This window comes from Bos grunniens, chromosome 8 (genome assembly GCF_055505025.1).
Source record: "Bos grunniens cultivar Pamir isolate PY7600 chromosome 8, Bosgru_T2T1.0, whole genome shotgun sequence".
In the NCBI taxonomy this organism is placed as follows: Eukaryota; Metazoa; Chordata; class Mammalia; order Artiodactyla; family Bovidae; genus Bos; species Bos grunniens.
Window position 1 is genome coordinate 38247192 of NC_141172.1, and position 24006 is coordinate 38271197.

Genomic DNA, 24006 nt, shown 5'->3' on the forward strand with positions numbered 1-24006 from the left:
AGATGTAAGCTCAGCGAGAGCTGACATTTGTATATATTGTTCATCACTCTATCTCTGGTGTCTAGTTCAGTGCCTGGCACATTGAAGGTGCTCAGTGAATTTTTATAAATGAGCAAACTAACCAATACAAGCTCATAACATCATTGCTAAGTATGGTGGCTCCTTGGAAAAGCATCAACCAGGGCAATCTTAGGTCTTTGTGGTGGCGCATTCACCTCAGGTCTAATTTACCTATTTAATCTGCAGGTTGACAATGTTCAAGATTAAAAAAAAAAAAAAAAAGTAAGATCCTGGCACTTGTGATGGGCAGACAGGAGATTCTACAGGTCCTGGGGCCACTGGGCTGAGGGATTAGATTCAGGTGGAGTTTTTGTCTTACCCCTAAAGTAATACTATACATGTTATTTTCACAATGTTTTCTGCACTTATCATCCCCACTGTTATGTTAGTATAAAATATATAATAATTTGGTAAATTAGACCAAAGGCATAAGTTGATCATTGTTTTGGAACAATCTAAACTTTATCTCGGAATGAAGCAGGGCAACGACTAATAGAGTTTTGCCAGGAAAATGCACTGATCATAGCAAACACCCTCTTCCAACAACACAAACGAAGACTCTACACATGGACATTACCAGATGGTCAACACCAAAATCAGATTGATTATGTTCTTTGCAGCCAAAGATGGAGAAGCTCTATACAGTCAGCAAAAACAAGACCAGGAGCTGACTGTGGCTCAGATCATGAACTCCTTATTGCCAAATTCAGACTTAAATTGAAGAAAGTAGGGAAAACCACTAGACCATTCAGGTATGACCTAAATCAAATCCCTTATGATTATACAGGGGAAGTGAGAAATAGATTTAAGGGACTACATCTGATAGATAGAGTGCCTGATGAACTATAGACTGAGGTTCGTGACACTGTACAGGAGACAGGGATCAAGACCATACCCAGGAAAAAGAAATGCAAAAGCAAAATGGTTGTCTGGGGAGGCCTTACAAATAGCTGTGAAAAGAAGAGAAGCGAAAAGCGAAGGAGAAAAGGAAAGATATAAGCATCTGAATGCAGAGTTCCAAAGAATAGCAAGAAGAAATAAGAAAGCCTTCCTCAGGGATCAGTGCAAAGAAATAGAGGAAAACAACAGAATGGGAAAGACTAGAGATCTCTTCAAGAAAATTAGAAATACCAAGGGAACATTTCATGCAAAGATGGGTACGATAAAGGACAGAAATGGTATGGACCTAACAGAAGCAGAAGATATTAAGAAGAGGTGGCAAGAATACACAGAAGAACTGTACAAAAAAGATCTTCACGACCCAAATAATCACGATGGTGTGATCACTGACCTAGAGCCAGACATCCTGGAATGTGAAGTCAAGTGGGCCTTAGAAAGCATCACTACGAACAAAGCTAGTGGAGGTGATGGAATTCCAGTGGAGCTATTCCAAATCCTGAAAGATGATGCTGTGAAAGTGCTGTGCTCAGTATGCCAGCAAATTTGGACAACTCAGCAGTGGCCACAGAACTGGAAAAGGTCAGTTTTTATTCCAATCCCAAAGAAAGGCAATGCCAAAGAATGCTCAAACTACCGCACAATTGCAGTCATCTCACACACTAGTAAAGTGATGCTCAAAATTCTCCAAGCCAGGCTTCAGCAATATGTGAACCGTGAACTTCCTGATGTTCAAGCTGGTTTTAGAAAAGGCAGAGGAACCAGAGATCAAATTGCCAACATGGAAAAAGGAAGAGAGTTCCAGAAAAACATCTATTTCTGCTTTATTGACTATGCCAAAGCCTTTGACTGTGTGGATCACAACAAACTGTGGAAAATTCTGAAAGAGATGGGGATACCAGACTACCTGATCTGCCTCTTGAGAAATCTGTATGCAGGTCAGGAAGCAACAGTTAGAACTGGACATGGAACAACAGACTGGTTCCAAATAGGAAAAGGAGTACATCAAGGCTGTATATTGTCACCCTTCTTATTTAACTTATATGCAGAGTACATCATGAGAAATGCCGGCTGGAAGAAGCACAAGCTGGAATCAAGATTGCTGGGAGAAATATCAATAATCTCAGATATGCAGATGACACCACCCTTATGGCAGAAAGTGAAGAAGAACTAAAAAGCCTCTTGATGAAGGTGAAAGAGGAGAGTAAAAAAGTTGGCTTAAAACTCAACATTCAGAAAATGAAAATCATGGCATCCCATCCCATCACTTCATGGGAAATAGATGGGGAAACAGTGGAAACAGTGTCAGACTTTATTTTTGGGGGCTCCAAAAATCACTGCAGATGGTGATTTCAGCCATGAAATTAAAAGACGCTTACTCCTTGGAAGAAATGTTATGACCAACTTAGCATATTCAAAAGCAGAGACATTACTTTGCCAACAAAGGTCCATCTAGTCAAGGCTATGGTTTTTCCAGTGGTCATGTATGGATGTGAGAGTTGGACTGTGAAGAAAGCTGAGCACTGAAGAATTGATGCTTTTGAACTGTGGTGTTGGAGAAGACTCTTGAGAGTCCCTTGGACTGCAAGGAGATCCAACCAGCCCATCCTAAAGGAGATCAGCCCTGGGATTTCTTTGGAAGGAATGATGGTAAGGCTGAAACTCCAGTACTTTGGCCACCTCATGCGAAGAGTTGACTCATTGGAAAAGACTCTGATGCTGGGAGGGATTGGGGGCAGGAGGAGAAGGGGACGACAGAGGATGGGATGGCTGGATGGCATCACTGACTCGATGGATGTGCGTCTGAGTGAACTCTGGGAGTTGGTGATGGACAGGGAGGCCTGGTATGCTGTGATTCATGGGGTCGCAAAGAGTTTGACACGACTGAGCAACTGAACTGAACTGAACTGAAACATTATCTCAGTAAAGACTAAATGTGAAACATCTTGGACAATAGTATGAGCCATATCCTAGAGAACCAATTATGAGAACCTGGGAAAGGAAGAGAAAAAACCCTCAAATTTAGAAATATTTCTGTTAGGCTTGCTAAACCTACTTTACTGTGCATAACAACAGAGGTATCGTGACCTGACAACTGATAACCTTACAATAGAGCTTTCTCGTTCACATTTGTGAGAAGTTTCATCATGAATACTTTACTGACAAATTGTGAATTTAAAGCCACATTTTTTATGTTAAAAAGGATCAAAATGTATTAATATAAATTCCCAGGACTGAAGATTTTAGAAATAATTCTGTATACTCAAGGAAAGGAAAAAGCTGTTTAAGATTGTCTAAACTAATTTGGAAAAAAGTACAGTGGGAAATAGAAATTAATCAGCTAGAAGACAATTGCCCTCTGTAATTATGATAGGACTTAATCTGTTAGGAGAAGGCAATGGCAACCCACTCCAGTACTCTTGCTGGAAAATCCCATGGACAGAGGAGCCTGGTAGGCTATAGTCCATGGGGTCACACAGAGTCAGACACGACTGAGCGACTTCACATTCAAAGTAAGAAAGAAGTCCTACTGGTTCTCAAGCTTCCTTGTCCATTCTTGCAGGTACCCTATCTGGTACTTTTCACCCGCACCTCAGGTGGCTGCTGCTACAAGGACTGTGTGAGACACTGGGCATACCAAAGGGTCTGAAAAAAAATTAACCAGTTTCTGGTGGCATGCTTGGTAAAGAATCTGCCTGCAATTCAGGAGACCTGGGTTCAATCCCTGGGTTGAGAAGATCCCCTGGAGAAGGGAACAGCTACCTACCCCAGTACTCTCACCTGGAGAATTTCAATTTGGGCTTAGTTTGTTATTACAAGTACACATTTATCAAGAACAGATTCAGAAAAATCAAATAAACTGTAACTTTTGTGTGACTGGGAATTTCCAAAGATTTTCATTTACAAGGAAATAGCAGCACCCACATTTTCCACCCAAAGCAAAGTCAGTTCTTATGACAGCTTAGAGCATCCCAGGAAATTCCCTTGGCTCTTCTGAAGTTTCTTAGATAGTAGAATCTCATCTCCAGTGAAAACACCGGTCAGTACCTTCCTGCAAATTCTGTATACTCCTGCTCTGAAGCCAGAGGAATTAAGTAAGGCTCTTGCTTTCTGTGGGAGCTACTTACACATGACTCCCTTTTCTGAGCATGCTGAGTCTCTAGCCAGTCTCTAGATGGGTGCAAAGAAGAATGAGACCCAACACTGTCTTCAAGAGACCAGTCACTTGACAGGATATTTACTGCTCTGGATTAATAGGTTCAGAGCCTATAGTACCAACTCCCTGTGAGGATTAGAAGAGAAAATACACTTAGCCCAGAGCCTGGGAGATGACAGCTGCTCCAAAATGTTAGCCATTATCATCATTATGGAGGTCGGAAATTTTGGAACCTTATCTCTGAAATCATTTTTGATGTAACCTTCATCTCAGAAGCTTTATTTCTAATCTCTTAGAATTCACAGGAATAATAAGCAAATAAACTGGTTCTCAAGGAAACTTTTCTTTCCTTCTAAAGAAAAGGTGGCAGTAGAGGCTCACAGTTTGTTTTTCTCTTCCCACTCTTTATGGTTTTCCTGAAAAATATTCATCACATGACTGAGCAACCGAACAATTCATCACACACTACCACTGTGAGACATTATGCTGAACACAGGATATTACATAGTCTTGGTTCCTGTAGCACGTGTGACTCAAGGGTAGGGAACCTCCTGAACAAATTACACAAACATTACTAATAATTCAATGACAAAAGAAGGGCTTAACAGAAGCACTATGAAAACACAAAACAGGGTAGGAACTGAGCCAGTTTGACAGGTCAAGAGAATATCCTTGAGCAAGTCATGGTTAAGCAGAATTTTGAAACATGGGTAAGAATTAACTAAACCAAGACTTAGGGAGAGGTTGACGCACCACTGCAAGCAAAGGGAACAGTAGGAGCAAGGACTGTGAAGCAAGGCAAGTTTACTGTTTGCCAGTGCTTGTGTGCATCTTTGGTTTTATTTGTTGTTTTTACTTTTCTTTATGGACTAAAATCATGGGACTTATTAAGTCTAAACATGATATTACAGAAGAAATTGGAATGGAAATTCTGGGCACTAGTCATTATCTAGGCAAGTTATTATCACTTCTATGTGTATATATGACATCTTAAGTCTTTAACATTTAGGGGCTTCCATTTCTTCACATGCAAAATGAAGGTCTTAGAATAAATGATTTTTAGGAAGATTCTAGGAACCTTGTACACTCTTAGGGGATTAACAGACATGCTTTACCATCTGAGCCACCAGGGAAATCAACAGAAATATACTGGGTATTTATTAGACCTTCCTCTCTTGGGTATACTGTGTTTCTAGGGTATGATTTCCCCCAGCCCTCATGAGCATAATTGATTGGTTTGAGGGTGTGAACTTACTCAATTGGGCCAAGCAGATTTTATCACTGGGGAATTTTAAAGAGGCTAGTTCCTGGAATGAAGGAGATAAAAACTGGGAAGCTGTAGGGAAACCACTTTCTTCCCACGGGGTAGACTAAGCAGAAAGGAGGATTTCAGAAAGAAAAGAATGAAACATTGGCAGAAAGAAGCTGTCTGGGCACTCGCCCTAAGGTCAGCTATATGCCTGTCCTTATATTACACATGATACCTCTATATCCTTTTAATAAATTCTTTTTTTCTCATAAGCTAGCTTGAATTATACAGTGGATCATTGCAGGTATTATGTTTGTCTAACAACGTGTTTCCTCACCCACTCTTTGGATTTCCTAGGGAATTCCTCCTCTAATTTTCATGAGTAGGATAAATCATCATGAATACTCCCTTCAAGGGTGAGTCCATGATAATAGGGTAGTCAATCAGGGCATTCTATCTGCATGGACACAATGATTGCTGGTATGTGGGCACATGACCCAGGAAAGGCCAATCAGTGTCTTCCCTGAGATTGATACAGGAAGTTGGAAAGTTCTTTCTGTTAGGTGGGTAGAATAGGGAAAAGGAGTCCAAAATGGCAGTGGCTAAAAGACAAGGAAGGTCCGAGGACCAGAGTAAAGACTTCAGGCAGAACAAACAGCACTCCTGGCTAAGCCCAATTTGCATAGCGCAGGCCCAGGTGGAGGAAAAAACATATAAAAGGAGGAGCCAAAGCGCTTTCTCACGGACTCTCTCTCCCGCTTGCGTGCGCTCTCTCTCTCACTCTCACTCTCTCTCCTGTGTGTGTGCGTGCGCTCTCTCTCTCTCTCTTTCCCTCCCCATGCACTCCTCCACTCTCTTCTCTTTGAGTCTTGGATTCTCCTGCTGTCTTCTAAATAAAATGGAGCTGTAACACTGATTTGCCTAAGAACTGTAGCACGGTTTGTCCAAGACCCGAGAGCTGTGATGTGCCGAGGGCTTTAATGTCCGTTGCTCCAAATCTTTGTTGTGACGAGACAAAGAACCGAGGAACATACACTCGTGTAACATTTCCACTTAGGTGGGAAAACTGAGATGATGTGCATTAGGGACTCAGCCACCATTTTTACTTCTTTGTGAAGAGGCCCTGTCTGCAGAAGGACACACTGAGCAGAGACAAGCAAAACCCAAGAGATGGCGGGAGAGCAAGAGAGAAAGACCTCTGAAACACTGAACCTTAGATTCTACCCTGTCTAAGGCCAGATCCATTCCTAGATTTTCCAGTTATGTTAGTCAATTATTGCTTTGTTTAAGCCAACTAGAATTGGATTTCCATCACTTGCAGTCAAACAGCCATGACTCATGTAAGTTCACTTTTATTAACTTGCCTCCAAAATCCTAACTAAAGGAGCAGTGTAAGAAAACACAAGGTTTTAGGAAGTCTTGGATTAAGACAACTGTTTGTAAAGAATTAGAAAGACCACTATTTTGGCAGGGGCTCCCAACCCCATAACTCCTTCCAGTCCATTTCTGGTCTCCATTATGGGTTGAACTGTGTCCTCCCCCACCACCATCCCCCTCCAAAAAAAGATATGTTGAAGTCCTATTCCAAAGTATCTCAGAATGTGACCTTATTTGGAATTACAGTCACAGAGGATATAATTGATTAAGATGTGGTTAAATTGCAGTAGGGTGTGCCCTGAATCCATTATGACTAGTGTCCTTATAAGATGGCCATATGAAGACAGAAACCAAGAGAGAATATCATATGAAGATGGAGGATTAGAGTGATGCATTTATATGCTAAGGAATGCCTAGGGCCACCTAGCTAGCAGAGAGGCATGGAACAGATTCTCCCCTAAGAGCCATCAGAAGGAACCAAATCTGCCAATTTGGTTGGCAATGAGTTTCTGTTATTTTAAGCCACCTAATTTGTGGTACCTGATTGTGGCAGCTCTAGAAACTAACACAGTCCTCAAATAATGACATGCTATTTGGAAGACAGCTGCAGGTAAAAAAAAAAAAAAAAAGGTGTTGCACTCACTGCCTTCCATCAAGGTTCTAATTTTATGTAGGTCAGAATAACTTGCATGTGTGCTCAGCTGCAAAGTCGTGTCCAACTCTTTGCGACACATGGACTACAGCCCTCTAGGCTCCTCTGTCCATGGGATTTTCCAGGCAAGAATACTGGAATGGGTTGATATTTTCATCTCCAGGGGATCTTCCTGACAAAGGGATTGAACTTGCATCTCCTGCAATGGCAGGCAGATTCTTTACCACTGAGCCAACTGGGAAGTCTTATCATGGCAGAGGGGCTTGCATAACTCAATGAAGCTATAGATCATGCCTTGCATGGCCAGCCAAGACAGATTGGGTCATAGTGAGGAGTTCTGACAAAACACGGTCCACTGGAGGAGAGAATGGCAAACCACTCCAGTATTCTTGCCGAGAGAACCCATGAACAGTATGAAAAGGCAAAAAGATATGACACCAGAAGACGAGCCCCCCCAGGTTGGAAGTTATCCAATATGCTACTGGGGAAGAGCAGAAGGCAATTACTAACTGCTCCAAAAAGAATGAAGTGGCTGGGCCACAGTGGGAATAACACACAGCTGTGGATGTGTCTGGTGGTGAAAGTAAAGTCCAATGATGTAAAGAACAACATTGCACAGGAACTTAGAATGTAAGGTCCATGAATCAAGGTAAATTGGACATGGTCAAGCAGGAGATGGTAAAAATGAACATCGATGTCATAGGAATCAATGAACTAAAATGGGTGAGAATGGGCGAATTTAATTCAGATGACTATCATATCTACTACTGTGGGCAAGAATGCCTTAGAAGAAATGGAGTAGCCCTCAAAGTCAACAAAAGAGTCTGAAATGCAGTATTTGGGTGCAATCTCAAAAATGACAGAATGATCTTGGTTCATTTCCAAGGCAAACAATTCAACATCACAGTAATCCAAGTCTATGCCTCAACTACTGATGCTGAAGAAGCTGAAACTGATGAGTTCTCTGAAGATCTATAACACCTTATAGAACTAACAAACACACACACAAAAGATGTCCTTTTCATCATAGGGGATTGGAATGCAAAAGTAAAGTCAAGAGATACCTGGAATAACAGGCAAGTTTCACCTTGGAATATACCAGGGCAAAGGCTAACATTTTTGTCAAGAGAACACACTAGTCATAGCAAAAACCCTTTTCCAACAACACAAGAGAAGACTCTACAATGGACTTGACCAGATAGTCAACACCAAAATCAGATAGATTATGTTCTTTTTATATATATAAATTAATTTCTTAATTGAAGGATAATTATTTTATAGAATTTTGTTGTTCTCTGTCAAAAATGAATCAGCCATAGGTATACATCTATCCCCTCTCTTTTGAACCTCCCTCCCATTTCCCTCCCCATCCCACCCCTCTAGATTGATACAGAGCCCCTGTTTGGGTTTCCTGAACCATACAGCAAATTCCTATTGGCTATCTATTTTACATATGGTAATGTAAGTTTCCATGTTACTCTTTCCATACATCTCACGTCTCCTCCCCTCTTCCCATGTCCATAAGTCTATTCTCTATGTCTGTTTCTCTATTGCTGCCCTGTAAATAAATTCTTCAGTACCATTTTTCTAGATTCTGTATTTGTGTTAGAATACGGTATTTATCTTTCTGACTTACTTGACTCTGTATAATAGGTTCTAGGTTCATCCACCTCATTAAAACTGACTCAAAGTCATTCCTTTTTATGGTTGAGTAATATTCCATTGTGTATATGTACCACAACTTCTTTAGCTTTTCATCTGTCAATGGATATCTAGGTTGCTTGCATGTTCTAGCTATGATTATGTTCTTTACAGCCAAAGATGGAGAAGCTCCATACAGTCAGCCAGAATAAGACCTGGAGCTGACTGTGGCTCAGATCAAGAGCTCATTATTGCAAAATCCAGGCTGAAATTGAAGCAAGTAGGGAAAACAACTAGGCCATTCAAGTATGACCCAAATCAAATCCCTTATGATTATACAGTGGAGGTGACAAATAGATTCAAGGGCTCAGACCTGGTAGACAGAATACCTAAAAAACTATGGATCAAAGTTCATAACACTGTATAGGAGGCAGTGATCAAAACCATCCTAAAGATAAAGAAATGCAAGAAGGCAAAGTGGTTGTCTGAGGAGGCTTTACAAATAGCTGAGGAATGAAGAGAAGTGAAAGGCAAGGGAGAAAGGGAAAGATACACCCAAATGAATGCATAGTTACAGAGACTAGCAAGAAGAGATAAGAAGGCCTTCTTAAATGAACAATGCAAAAAAACAGAGGAAAACAAAAGAATGGAAAATACTAGAGATCTCTTCAAGAAAAATGGATATATCAAGGGAACAGTTCATGCAAGGATGGCACAATCAAGGACAAAAAATTGTAAGTAACTAACAGAAGCAGATGGAGAAGGCAACAGCACCCGACTCCAGTACTCTTGCCTGGAAAATCCCATGGATGAAGGAGCCTGGTAGGCTGCAGTCCGTGTGGTCGCTAAGAGTCAAACACGACTGAGCGACTTCACTTTCACTTTTCACTTTCCTGCATTGGAGAAGGAAATGGCAACCCACTCCAGTGTTCTTGCCTGGAGAATCCCAGGGACGGGGGAGCTTGGTGGGCTGCCGTCTATGGGGTCGCAAAGAGTCGGACACGACTGAAGTGACTTAGCAGCAGCAGCAGCAGCAGCAACAGAAGCAGAAGAGATTAAAAAGAGGTGACAAGAATACAAAGAAGAACTATACAAGAAAGGTCTTAATCACCCAGATAACCATGATAGTATGGCCACTCACCTAGATTCAGACATCCTACAGCATGAAGTCAAGTGAGACTTAGGAAGCATCACTACAAACAAAGCTAGTGGAGGTGATGGAATTCTGGCTGAGCTATTGAAAACCCTAAAAGATGATGCTGATAAAGTGCTGCATTTATTATGTTAGCAAATCTGGAAAACTCAACAGTGGCCATAGGACTAGAAAAGGTCAGCTTTCATTCCAACCCCAAAGAAGAGCAATGTTGCATTCATTTCACATCTAGCAAGGTTATGCTCAAAATCCTTCAAGTCAAGATTCAGCAGTATGTGAAATGAGAACTTCCAGATGAACAAGCTGGGTTTAGAAAAGGCAGAGGAACCAGAGATCAAATTGCCAACATTTGTTGGATCATGGAGAAAGCAAGTTAGTTCCAGAAAAATACCTAATTTTGCTTCATTGACAACGTGAAAGCTCTTGAGTGTGTGGATCACAAAGAAACTGTGGAAAATTCTTAAAGAGATGGGAATATCAGACCACTTTACCTGTCTTCTGAGAAACCTGTATGTAGGTCAAGAAGGAACAGCTAGAACCGGACATGAAGCATGTGACTGGTTCAAAATTGGGAAAGGAATAAGACAAGGCTGTATGTTGTCACCTTCTCATTTAACTTCTATGCAGAGTAAATCATGCAAAATGCCAGGCTGCATGAATCACAAGCTAGAAGCAAGATTTCCAGGAGAAATATCAACAACTTCGGATATGCAGTTGATTCCACTCTAATGGCAGAAAGTGAGGAACTAAAGAGCTTCTTGATGAGAGTGAAAGAGGAGAGTGAAAAAGCTGGCTTGAAACTCAACATTGAAAAAATAAATCATGGCATCCAGTCCCATCACTTCATGGCAAATAGAAGGGAAAAAGTGGAAGCAGTGACAGATGTTATTTCCTTGGGTTCCAAAATCACTGCAGATGGTGACTGCAGTCATGAAAATAAAAGACACTTGCTCCTTGGAAGGAAAGCTATGACAAAGCTAGACAGCATATTAAAAGGCAGACAACACTTCGCCAACAGAGGTCCATATAGTCAAAGCTATGGCTTTTCCAGTAGTTATGTACAGATGTCAAAGTTGGACCATAAAGAAGGCTGAGTGCTGAAGAAATGATGCCTTCAAACTGTGTTGCTTGAGAAGAGTCTTAAGAGTCACTTGGACAACAAGGAGATCAAATCAGTCAATCCTAAAGGGAATCAATTCTGAATATTCATTAGAAGGACTGATGCTGAAGCTGAAGCTCCAATAATTTGACCACCTAATGGAAAGAGCAGACTCACTGGAAAAGATGCTGATACTGGGAAAGATTGAAGGCAAAAGGAGAAGGGGGTGGCAGAGGATGAGATGGTTAGATAGCATTACTGACTCAATGTATATGAATTTGAGCGAACTCCAGCAGTCAGTGGAGGACAGAGGAGCCTCACATGCTGCAGTCCATGAGATGGCAATGAGTCAGACATGACTTAGCTACTGAACACCAACAGAATAACTGTCCTTAGACTACTTTCCTATTCCACTACTCCCGTCTCACAGTTTTTCTCTAAAAATAACTGAAAGCCTAGATGGAAATTCTGATAGCGTAGCCTAGACTAAACTCCAGTGGAATTGGGTTCAGAGCCCAGTTTCCAAGAGGTTCAAGTATTTGAAGAAGAGGGCATTCACAGGTGGGAATGCACAGACTGGCTGCAAGGTGGGAAAATAGACCATGAGAACCATGTGCCTTGGCAGAGCAGGGAGCATGCCAGGCACCCAACATCTGAAACCCAAGGCCCCATTCCCAGCCCTTGTCTGGGCAGTTTGTCTGGTAACCATCCTGGAGAACATGGGACTTATCCTTCTCTATTCCCAACAGCCAACCCCACATTCCAACACTATCTCTCAGGGCACAAGAAAGGGAGAGGAACAGAGAGACAGACAAGACGTGAAATAAGAAACTGACATCTTTGTCTCTAGGATAAGACACAGAGAGAGAGACATAGCTTGACTGCCTGTTCTCCATGGCAAACTAATAGAAGATGGAGATGGGTGGCACATCACCAGTACTGGACGAAAGGCACCATGCCGAGAGCCACACAGTTTCCTTGAAAGTGGAGTCTCAGAGAACTGGGGAGATGCTCAGAACATGAACTGGTATTTGTTACTCAGATATTTCTCCTCTAGAGGTTTTCTTTGGAAAAGACCATAATCTCCTCTTTCATTCTCTAACTCCTCATTCTACATGTTAGGAGAATCTCCTGATCTGGACACTGTGGGCCCTTCCAGATAATCATGGGAGCAGCTATTCAGTGTGTTTTCAAGCCTCCTCAAGGGTGGGTGCATGGAGGGAAGACAGTGGGAAGCCACTTTCCCACTGAAAGAGAATAACCCAAAGGGCAACAAGGAACAAGTTGTGGCTTTAGAAAAAAAAAAAAATCTTCTATTTGAGATGTCAGATACTTGATTCCCAGCACAGCTCCATTAAATCATCATTTATTGATTTAGTGTTCAAATGAGGTCAGCTCTAAGGATTAGATCAAGCTGTTCTTGTCCTTCAGTCCAGATGGTTTTGGTGATCAAGATCCCACAGGAAGTAAGTGAATTCAGGTCAAGCTTCTCTGCACAATGTGAGTCTCCCCTAGGCACTGCCAGGGGCCAGCAGCCTCATTTCTCCTTCCCTCACCCCAACCCAAGCCCGCCCATGCCTCAGGGCCTGTCCGGTCCCAACTCTTCCTTCACTCACCTGAGAGCCCAACCTGAGCCCTCAGCTTGTAGAAATCTCTGGGCACCTGGCTATAGGGATGAAGGTGCTATAGGAGAGGATCACATCACACCAAGTTCTTCAGCTTGAGGAAGGCTGGTGTCTCCACAGTCACCAAAGATGGTTCTTCAGTGGAGACTGTCTTGGGGAGAAGAAATAAAATCCTGGGTCTGGGATTTTTTTTAGCATTGCTTTCAGTCTTGGATATACCACTTGAAAGTATGTCAAATCTTTTTTCTTTCTTAATTGGAGTATAATTGCTTTACAGTTTTGTGTTTGTTTCTGCCATACAACATGAATCAGCTATAAGCATAGATATATCCCCCCCCCTCCCGAACCACCCTTCCTCCCAGCTTCCATCCCACCTCTCTAGGTTATAACAGCTGAGCTCCCTGTGCTATATACATCAGCTGTCCACTAGTTCCTTCAAGTGTATCAAATTTTGAAGGTGGAATTATCTTTAAAGATAACCCACTCTCACACCATGCCATGTACCAGCACTGCTGTAGACCTGTGAAAATTTAATCAAAAGGCCCCAGTGGGGGCACGGTAGAAATTTGGCCAGCTGCCCCATCCCTAGCTTGCTTTCAAACTTTTGTGCCCACCCATCTGGGCCTCTGCCCACCCCCTCCATCTCACTTCCTCCATGGGTGTTTAGAGTTTCATCTTATTTTAGGTACATCTCTTCTGTGGTTTTCTGAAGGGTTTGCTTATGGTTGGTCAGAAAAACAGGAAAGGAAAAAAATGACTCAATTTTATCCAACTTTACCATTTCTTCCTTTCTTGTAATACAAGGCAAATTTCAGTGGTCCAGAACTACCAGCATCCTTAGATGTACCAGTGCTTCAAAAGGATACATCCATGGCCACTGCCAGTCTAGTCTCTGCAGATTTCACTTGGTACAAGAGAAGAAAGACAAAGTAAAGGTGGGGATAGTCACAGGCCCATTCTGAGAAGCAATCAGCAGAGGGAGAGAAGAGTAAGAAGGAAAGTTCCAAGTATAGCTGGGGCCACCAGCCATTCTCAGGCAATGGTGTAAAGTGCTCCCCTGCTTGTGTAAATGAACAGGATCTTCCGAAAGTAATCACCTGAGAAGGTGAGATCTTTATTTCCATAGAGAAGTCCTGTGTAATAAATACTTAGGAAACCCTCTGCTGCCTATAGGATTTACACTGATTTATTCTTTATTGACTATGCCAAAGCCTTTGATTGTGTGGATCACAAGAAACTGTGGAAAATTCTGAAACAGATAGAAATACCAGACCACCTGATCTGCCGCTTGAGAAACCTATATGCAGGTCAGGAAGCCACAGTTAGAACTGGAAATGGAACAGACTGGTTCCAAATAGGAAAAGGAGTACATCAAGGCTGTATATTGTCACCCTGCTTATTTAACTTATATGCAGAGTACATCATGAGAAATGCTGGGCTGGAAGAAGCACAAGCTGGAATCAGATTGCCAGGAGAAATATCAATAACCTCAGATATGCAGATGACACCACCCTTATGGCAGAAAGTGAAGGGGAACTAAAAAGCCTCTTGATGAAAGTGAAAGAGGAGAGTGAAAAATTTGGCTTAAAGCTCAACATTCAGAAAACGAAGATCATGGCATCTGGTCTCATCACTTCATTGCAAATAGATGGGGAAACAGTGGAAACAGTGTCAGACTTTATTTTTGGGGGCTCCAAAATCACTGCAGGTGGTGACTGCAGCCATGAAATTAAAAGATGCTTACTCCTTGGAAGGAAAGTTATGACCAACCTAGATAGCATATTCAAAAGCAGAGACATTACTTTGCCAACAAAGGTCCATCTAGTCAAGGCTATGGTTTTTCCAGTGGTCATGTATGGATGTGAGAGTTGGACTGTGAAGAAGGCTGAGCACTGAAGAATTGATGCTTTTGAACTGTGGTGTTGGAGAAGACTCTTGAGAGTCCCTTGGACTGCAAGGAGATCCAACCAGTCCGTTCTAAAGGAGATCAGCCCTGGGTGTTCTTTGGAAGGAATGATGCTGAAGCTGAAACTCCAGTACTTTGGCCACCTCATGCGAAGAGTTGACTCCCTGGAAAAGACTCTGATGCTGGGAGGGATTGGGAGCAGGAGGAGAAGGGGACAACAGAGGATGAGATGGCTGATGGCATCACCGACTCGATGGATACGAGTTTTTGAGTGAACTCCGGGAGTTGGTGATGGACAAGGAGGCCTGGCGTGCTGCAATTCATGGGGTTGCAAAGAGTCGGACACGACTGAGCAACTGAACTGAGCTGAACTGATACTTTATTATAAAAGTTTCCCTAGTGGTTCAGACAGTAAAAGCCTCTGCCTGCAATGCGGGGGATATGGGTTCTATCCCTGGGTTGGGAAGATCCTTTGGAGAAGTAAATGGCAAGCTACTCCAGTACTCTTGCCTTGGAAATCCCATGGATGAAGGAGCCTGGCAGGCTACAGTCCATGGGGTTGCAAAGAGTTGTAGATGACTGAGCGACTTCACTTTCACTATACTTTATTATGCTGGATATCCTTAGCAATGGCAAATCTTTACCATTTCAGGACACATTTGATGACAGGAGCGAGTCATGTAGAGTAAAGCCTTACTAAAAAGCTGGGCAAGTCCCTTTTAGGTCAAAATCTAGGTGAGGTTGGTTTAACAATTATCTTTCTCTTATTTGTAAATTTCCCAGAAGTGAGGCGGCTAGGCTGGCTGGACCATGATCACCATTGCTCACCTGCCAATAGGGTCTTGACATTGTCAGGTCCAGTGGACCAAGTACATTGCCCAGCAGGGTCAGTGTCACTGCAAGAGAAAGTTCTTATCCTTGGAACACCTTCATTTTCTGGGTCTGTAGCAGACTCATATTTGGGTCCTTAATTGTCTCTCCAATCCCCAGATCTCACCCAGTTCCCCATCAGTGGTATTCTGCCAGTTTTCTTCAACCCTGTGTTCAGGGCTAAAAGTGATTCCCCCAGATATCCTACTATGGCTGGGTGCCTCCTTTCAAATCACTTAAAAAGATAAAGCAAAAAATGAAAGTCCCCTCCGCAATCTCACAAGCCTAGGCTACTCCTAGTGATACCTAGTATGTTTCTTCCCACATGGTTTCTTTTTGGGGACTCAAGCATGCTCTTTTAACTAAATCAATACACATATTTTGAATGACAGGAAGAATACCCTGCAGTGAGCACAGTGACCCACCACCCTCTGCAAAGCCTTAAGTAGGCTATGATTATCTTGGGCCAGGATGGCTTAATTTCTAAGTCTATAGATCGTTCAGCGCAGCTACAACCTATACCAATCTCAGGTCCTAGCAGAACCCAGGTAGGCTGTGGGACAAGACAGCCTGTTCCGCTGGACCGCTCAAGTGACAAAGTCAGTGGTAACTTCTGGTCCAGAAGCCAAAGGTTTAGGGCCAGGATCTGATCTGAACTCTGCCCTGTCCTGGATGAGTCCCTCTGCTCTCCAGCTACCTCACCTGGTAAAGACAGAGGTGGAATGAGAGGGAGCAAGTTGTTAAGATGCCCAGGGAACTAATCTGTAATGCAATGGAATACAGAAAATGGTATTAATTAGCACTCTGCTCAGGGAGCATCCTGAGTCTGGTTTAAAGGAATATATTGATAAGCTGCTAGGTATTCAGGTGGAAAGTGAAAGTGAAAGTCACTCAGTCATGTCTGACTTGTTGTGAACCCATAGACTATATAATCCATAGAATTCTCCAGGCCAAAATACTGGAGTGGGTAGATTTTTCCTTCTCCAGGGGATCTTCCCAACACAGGGATTGAACCCAGGTCTCCCACATTGCAGGTGGATTCTTTTTTTTTTTTTTTTTTTTGCAGGTGGATTCTTTACCAGCTGACCTAGAAGGGAAGCCCAAGAATATTGGAGTGGGTAGCTTATCCCTTCTCCAGCGGATCTTCCTGACCCAGGAGTCAAACCAGGGTCTCCTGCATTGCAGGCAGATTCTTTACCAACTGAACTATCAGGGAAGCCCATTAAGGTGGACAGAAGAACATTTCTATAGTCTATATTTGTTGCTCTGGCCTGCCCAGTATCTATCTTCTTGTCTTTTGGCATCAGAAGGAATATTTTCTGTGACGTACCACCTCCCCCACCCTCAGTGCAAATGGTTTGGGAGCTGGACTCCTTCAGGCTGTAAGAACTGGCATGTGACCCAGGCAAGGACAATCAGAGCAGCGAATTCCTCTGGTTATAATCATTGATTTCTGGTTGGGCAAATGACCCAACCATGATGCTCAATTCTTTGGGGACATCGTTGGGAACTGTTAGGGAGACTCTGTTCCAGCTGCTCAAAGGACAGGATGTAAGCCAAGAATTAACAGCCTCTTGCCACCATCAGTGAGAAGATCCTGGGGAGAATGAAATAGAAGAACAGACATATGGAGCAAATATGATGTGTTTTGATGACATTATTCAAGTCCATGGATCCAACTATGCCAAAAGTAAGTTAATTCCCTAGAGTCCAATGATTGATACATTCCTGATTTTGCTTAAGCCTGTTTTTTTTCCACTTAGTTACACTTACACACACACACACAAAATCCTGACTAACACAACTTCCAAGGGGAATGCTTGAGCAACAAAGATGATAAAGCAGGGCTTTTGTTTTGCTGAGATGTGCAAAAGATGGGATGTTACCTCTAGCATTCTCCTTTTCCACTCTTTCCTCACAGAAATTACTTCTGTTATTTCTTCAACTCTAAGTACTGGACAATAATTTAAGAATATCCATTTAAAAGGGCACAGAGGTATGACTGGCTAGAGACACATGTATACCATGGTTCAGATATCATGGAACCAAACGCTTTGTGTTCATGTTCCAGTTTCTCCACTAACTGTGTGAACTTGATTTAGTCTCACAGCTTCTCTAAGCCTAAATATATGTGCCTGTGAGGATGAAGGAGATAATGTTCATGGAAGCGTTTTGAAATCCATAAAGGAGTAGGAGTTGTGAGTCAGGGAAATCTGAACACTTACCACCTTGCAAGGATGCTACATTACAGAAGAAAACATCTTGAGGGAAGAAAGCAGAACTTTATCTCACTGGTCATAGCAAACACCCTCTTCCAACAACACAAACGAAGACTCTACACATGGACATCACCAGATGGTCAACAACGAAATCAGACTGATTATATTCTTTGCAGCCAAAGATGGAGAAGCTCTATACAGTCAGCAAAAACAAGACCAGGAGCTGACTGTGGTTCAGACCATGAACTCCTTATTGCCAACTGAAGAAAGTAGGGAAAACCACTAGACCATTCAGGTATGACCTAAATCAAATCCCTTATGATTATACAGTGGAAGTGAGAAATAGATTTAAGGGCCTAGATCTGATAGAGTGCCTGATGAACTATGGACTGAGGTTCGTGACATTGTACAGGAGACAGGGATCAAGACCATCCCCAAGAAAAAGAAAGGCAAAAAAGCAAAATGGCTGTTTGAGGAGGCCTTACAAATAGCTGTGAAAAGAAGAGAAGTGAAAAGCAAAGGAGAAAAGGAAAGATATAAGCATCTGAATGCACAATTCCAAAGAATAGCAAGAAGAGATTAGAAAGCCTTCTTCAGCGATCAATGCAAAGAAATAGAGGAAAACAACAGAATGGAAAAGACTAGGGATCTCTTCAAGAAAATCAGAGACACCAAAGGAACATTTCATGCAAAGATGAGCTCGATAAAGGAATGGTATGGACCTAACAGAAGCAGAAGATATTAAGAAGAATACACAGAAGAACTGTACGAAAAAGATCTTCACAACCCAGATAATCACGATGCTGTGATCACTGACCTAGAGCCAGACATCCTGGAATGTGAAGTCAAGTGGGCCTTAGAAAGCATCACTATGAACAAAGCTAGTGGAGGTGATGGAATTCCAGTGGAGCTATTCCTAATCCTGAAAGATGATGCTGTGAAAGTGCTGCACTCAATATGCCAGCAAATTTGGAAAACTCAGCAGTGGCCACAGGACTGGAAAAGGTCAGTTTTCATTCCAACCCCAAAGAAAGGCAATGCCAAAGAATGCTCAAACTACTGCACAATTGCACTCATCTCACACGATAGTAAAGTAATGCTCAAAATTCTCCAAGCCAGGCTTCAGCAATATGTGAACTGTGAACTTCCTGATGTTCAAGCTGGTTTTAGAAAAGGCAGAGACATCCGCTGGATCATGGAAAAAGCAAGAGAATTCCAGAAAAACATCTCTTTCTGCTTTATTGACTATGCCAAAGCCTTTGACTGTGTGGATCACAATAAACTGTGGAAAATTTTGAAAGAGATGGGAATACCAGAACACCTGATCTGCCTCTTGAGAAATTTGTATGCAGGTCAGGAAGCAACAGTTAGAACTGGACATGGAACAACAGACTGGTTTCAAATAGGAAAAGGAGTTCGTCAAGGCTGTATATTGTCACCCTGCTTATTTAACTTATATGCAGAGTTCATCATGAGAAATGCTGGGCTGGAAGAAACACAAGCTGGAATCAAGATTGCCAGGAGAAATATCAATAACCTCAGATATGCAGATGACACCACCCTTATGGCAGAAAGTGAAGAGGAACTAAAAAGCCTCTTGGTGAAAGTGAAAGAGGAGAGTGAAAAAGTTGGCGTAAAGCTCCACATTCAGAAAACGAAGATCATGGCATCTGGTCCCACCACTTCATGGGAAATAGACGGGGCAACAGTGGAAACAGTGTCAGACTTTATTTTTCTGGGCTCCAAAATCACTACAGATGGTGACTGCAGCCATGAAATTAAAAGACGCTTTCTCCTTGGAAGGAAAGTTATGACCAACCTAGATAGCATATTCAAAAGCAGAGACATTACTTTGCCAACAAAGGTTCGTCTAGTCAAGGCTATGGTTTTTCCTGTGGTCGTGTATGGATGTGAGAGTTGGACTGTGAAGAAGGCTGAGCGCCGAAGAATTGATGCTTTTGAACTGTGGTGTTGGAGAAGACTCTTGAGAGTCCCTTGGACTGCAAGGAGATCCAACCAGTCCATTCTAAAGGAGATCAGCCCTGGGATTTCTTTGGAGGGAATGATGCTAAAGCTGAAACTCCAGTACTTTGGCTACCTCATACGAAGAGTTGACTCACTGGAAAAGACTCTGATGCTGGGAGGGATTTTGGGCAGGAGGAGAAGGGGACGGCAGAGGATGAGATGGCTGGATGGCATCACTGACTTGATGGACGTGAGTCTGAGTGAACTCCGGGAGTTGGTGATGGACAGGGAGGTCTGGCGTGCTGCGATTCTTGGGTTCGCAAAGAGTTGGACACGACTGAGCAACTGATCTGATCTGATCTGAAGAAGGCTGAGCTGGGACACATTTTAGTATCAGCAGATCAGGATGCCAAATGGAACTTCATCTCTTTGAATGAGGATTAAGAACAGCTCAATAACTGATATGACCTCCAGTCTTCCTGTTACCAGAAAGTAAGTTTATGTGTCCAATGTACAGTGAGGCCAAACAATACCAAAACATGGGAGTTTGGAACAGAGAAAAGTTTATTGCAGGGGTGTGCAAGGAAATGGTGCTCATGCCTTTAAACTCCCAAATCTCCCCCCACCCCCACCCCCAACAAGAGCTCTCAGCAAAGTCCTTTTCTAGGAAAGGTGAAGGAGTATGGTTAGTTGTCGCAGACTTCTTGGTGTCAGAGCCTTTGTTCTTGAGGCCAGGTTATGGTTAGATAACAATGTTCCTGCAAATATCCACCAAACAAATGTTATTCTCCGTTCTGACAAGAAATGGCGGGGTCCCAAGGCTCAACTTTTCCCCTGTGAGGTCCAGGTCCCGGCTGAAAAGCTCTCAGTTGATGGTTCCTTCAGAGCCAGGTCCCCAGACCCTGCCCAGCTGTCATCCCTGAGGGAGCCAGGTGCCCGGGACCTCTTGTCTTCAGCTCCTCAGGCTGCCCAAATGGTGGGGGCCTGGTCCCGCAGATGACATTCTAGGCAAATGGCTGCTGCCATTAGGTCACAGGGGTGGGGATAGGGGAGAGGTTCACTGTAGCCTCAAGGCCTGGGTCCAGCCAGCGAGTGGCTTTGGCGAGAGCCCTAGAGCCCTCCAGGACACAGCCCCCAGCCTGTTCTCTGGGCCCCTCCACTCACTCACTGGCCTGAAGCCAGGTAAGCTGGAGGGCCATGGGGGAGAAGGCCAGGATCTGCCTCTTACCTTATTCTCTGCCTGACAACTAACCACTCCACTGAAGGTTGGCTGAACGGCCTCATTAAGGTTGCTCCTGAACAGTTGGTCGCTTGTGGGAGGGGCCCACTGTGGCACCAACCAATGACTGAGCAGGATCATTAACGGTCACTCACTGACGGCTGCTTGGGAGAGGGGCCCACTGAGGAGACAACCAATGGCTGAGCAGGACCACTAAAGGTCTTGTGCTAACTGTTGCCTAGTAGCAGGGTGGGCAGGCTGGAAGGAGGATGGTGGTAATGGCACACAGCATCCACAGTTTGCTAAGGGCCACTCTTTATTATATTCCCATTTCTTCTCTCTCCTAACCTACTCCTTCCCCAGACACAAGCAGACAGTCAAGATTTGCACCAAGAAGTTCAAACATTCCAGATGGGTAACCAACAGGAGACTACCACTGGGGAGAAAATAATTACATTCAATATAAGTCATTCTAATCTTTTCAAGAAAGCATGAGAACCTCTTTTAAACATCTGAAATTTTCACAGACCTCTTTCCATATGAAGGCACCTGTTCATTGAGAAAATACTTTATGAATTATGAATTCAGTGCTACTTTAAAGTGAATTTGTATATTACTCATAACAGTGGCAGTTCCTAACACTTGGAGTCACACAAGAATATGCAAGTCATATGAGGTGCTTGGTGTTCAGTCCCCTCAGGTCAGGGGCAAACAGATGAGACGACCAGGACAGCCCCTGAGGGACTGACTCCTTGCTGGTTCCCTGGCAGCTCCCCCCGCCACTGTCTGGTTTCTGTGCCAATGTTGTTTTCTTGGTATTCTTAAGAAGGGCACTTGCCACTTGCTCCCTCCATCTGAGATTTGATTGTTTTCCATTTCTTTTTGTTGTTGTTTTGCATTTTTCTTCCTCTCAGGTGGGTGAACAGGAGTTCAAGTTTGTTTTGTTATTTCCTAACCTGGGTCACATTCAGGACTCTGATTAAAGCTTTGTGATTTCACCTTCTGAACTCCCAGAAGACAAAACTCAGAACTGCAAATAGTACCCACTCAGGTTGTCAAGAGATGCAAAAGCTTTCCTTGATGTACAGCATCAACAGCTTTAAAAAGCATCCACTTGGGTATCACACTGATTTTTCTCAATTAATGTCTCTATTTGATCACTATCAACTTCAACTGGTCTACCCGACCATGGACACTGTCCAGTGAGAAATCACCAGCATAAAACTTCACAACCACTTTTGACACATCTGATCAGTCACAGCACCTTCTCTGTACACTACACGAATCTTTTTCTGTGTTTCAGTTGCATTTTTACCTTCCTTGGAATAAAAAAACATAACATGCTGGAGGGGGAAAAAAAAAGAAAGCTCCTACTTAAGTTGTACATTTTGAAGAAGACACTCAGAGAGTATCCAGGCAGGCTCTTTTCTGGACAGCTTATTAACAGAGGAGCAGGGCCAGTAGGGGCTTGTTGCAAGTGTAATTCAAATGGCAACATACTCCAGTATTTTTGCCTGGGAAACCTCATGGACAGAGAAACCTGGTGGGCCACAGTCCTTAGGTCACAAGAGTCGGACACAACTTAACAACTAAACCATCATCTTTTAAAATGGCTGTTTAAAAAGCCCAAGGCCTCTCCACATTCCTAGACCCACTGCCTTGAGGGCCCTGTCTTCACATCTTGGTGATAGCTGCTGGCAAGTGGTGCCCAGGTCAGAGTTCTGAAAATCCAGGTGTTTGGGGGCTCAGACTTGAATATGGCTTGAAATCTAAAAATATGGCCAATCATTTTATGGTGCTCCTTCCCCAAGGGTTTCTCCTTGACCAATATTACCAAGATTTGGGCTAAGCCCTCACAGGGTTCTGGCACTCTCCCTGGGCTCCCAAGTCAGTAGAACATCTCTGACAACCTCTTGTTGAGAGCTCAGGTGGGTTCCACTGCCATGCTAAGGTTCTGAGCTGAGAAGGAAAGAACAGTCAATGTGATTCTCAAAGAGATTGTGCTCAGTTGCTAAGTCGTGTCTGACTCATTGTGACCCCATAAACGGTAGCCCACCAGGCTACTTTGTCCATGGGATTTTCCAGGGAAGAATACTGGAGTAGGTTGCCATTTTGTCTTCCAGGGGATCTTCCCGACCCAGGGGTTGAATCCACATCTCCTGCATTGGCAGATGGATTCTTTACCACTGAGCTACTTAAGAAGCCCCCTCAAGAGATTAGGGACATTGTAGTTTATCACAACACACACAAAAAAAATCCTAGCCTAGTCCCATTTCTGACTCTTGTAATTCCCAGAAGCCCAGATAAGAAAGTAAGATGGTATGGGACTAGGCGAGGCCCATAATCTGAAGCTCATGGGCGTGGGTGTCAATGCTGTAAGGTTGGGCAAGGGTTAGTCACTAAATTCCAACCGCTTGACTTCTTACAAATATTCCAATCACAAATGGCAGAGTTTATCTTTCCTAAAAAAAAAAAAAAAAAAATCCTACTAGACCAAGTACCTGCCAAATATGATTTGCAGAATAAGAGCACTACATGCAATACTTTTCTGGGGGTGGGAGGTATGGAAAGTTCAATGTCCAGGTCAGTTTGAAAAGCAGTAAGTAAAACAAAGACAGTTTCTGCTACAGGACTCCTCAGAGCTTCTGCTATGTTAGTACACATTGTGGCCTCTGAACCTGCTAGAGGCTGCAACACTGTCTGCACCCGTATTAAGTTGGCATTTCAGGGAAAAGGGCTTCCCTGGTGGCTCAGACAGTAAAGAATTTGCCGGCAGTGTGGAAGACCCAGGTTTGATCCCTGGATCACGAAGAGCCTCTGGAGAAGGGAATGGCAACCCACCCCAGTATTCTTGCCCAGAGGAGCCAGGCAGTCTACAGTCCACGGGATCGCAAAGAGTGGGACACAACTGAGCAAC

At 43.2% G+C, this 24006-nt stretch overlaps 1 protein-coding gene across 5 annotated transcripts in view; it reads right to left on the reverse strand.

Annotated features, from left to right (window-relative positions):
- The window catches only part of RCL1 (RNA terminal phosphate cyclase like 1), a 185552-nt gene that overhangs the window by 87340 nt on the left and 74206 nt on the right, over positions 1–24006 (reverse strand). The window contains exon 9 of one of the 5 annotated variants that reach the window (XM_086415254.1): positions 20417–20628. The exons of 3 other annotated variants lie outside the window; for them this stretch is intronic. In XM_086415254.1, coding sequence (XP_086271380.1) covers positions 20613–20628 — 16 coding nt within the window. In that variant the 3' untranslated portion in view covers positions 20417–20612. Of the gene's footprint in view, positions 1–20416; positions 23552–24006 lie in introns of those variants that run through there. One more of the 5 variants, XM_086415253.1, reaches the window with a different exon arrangement.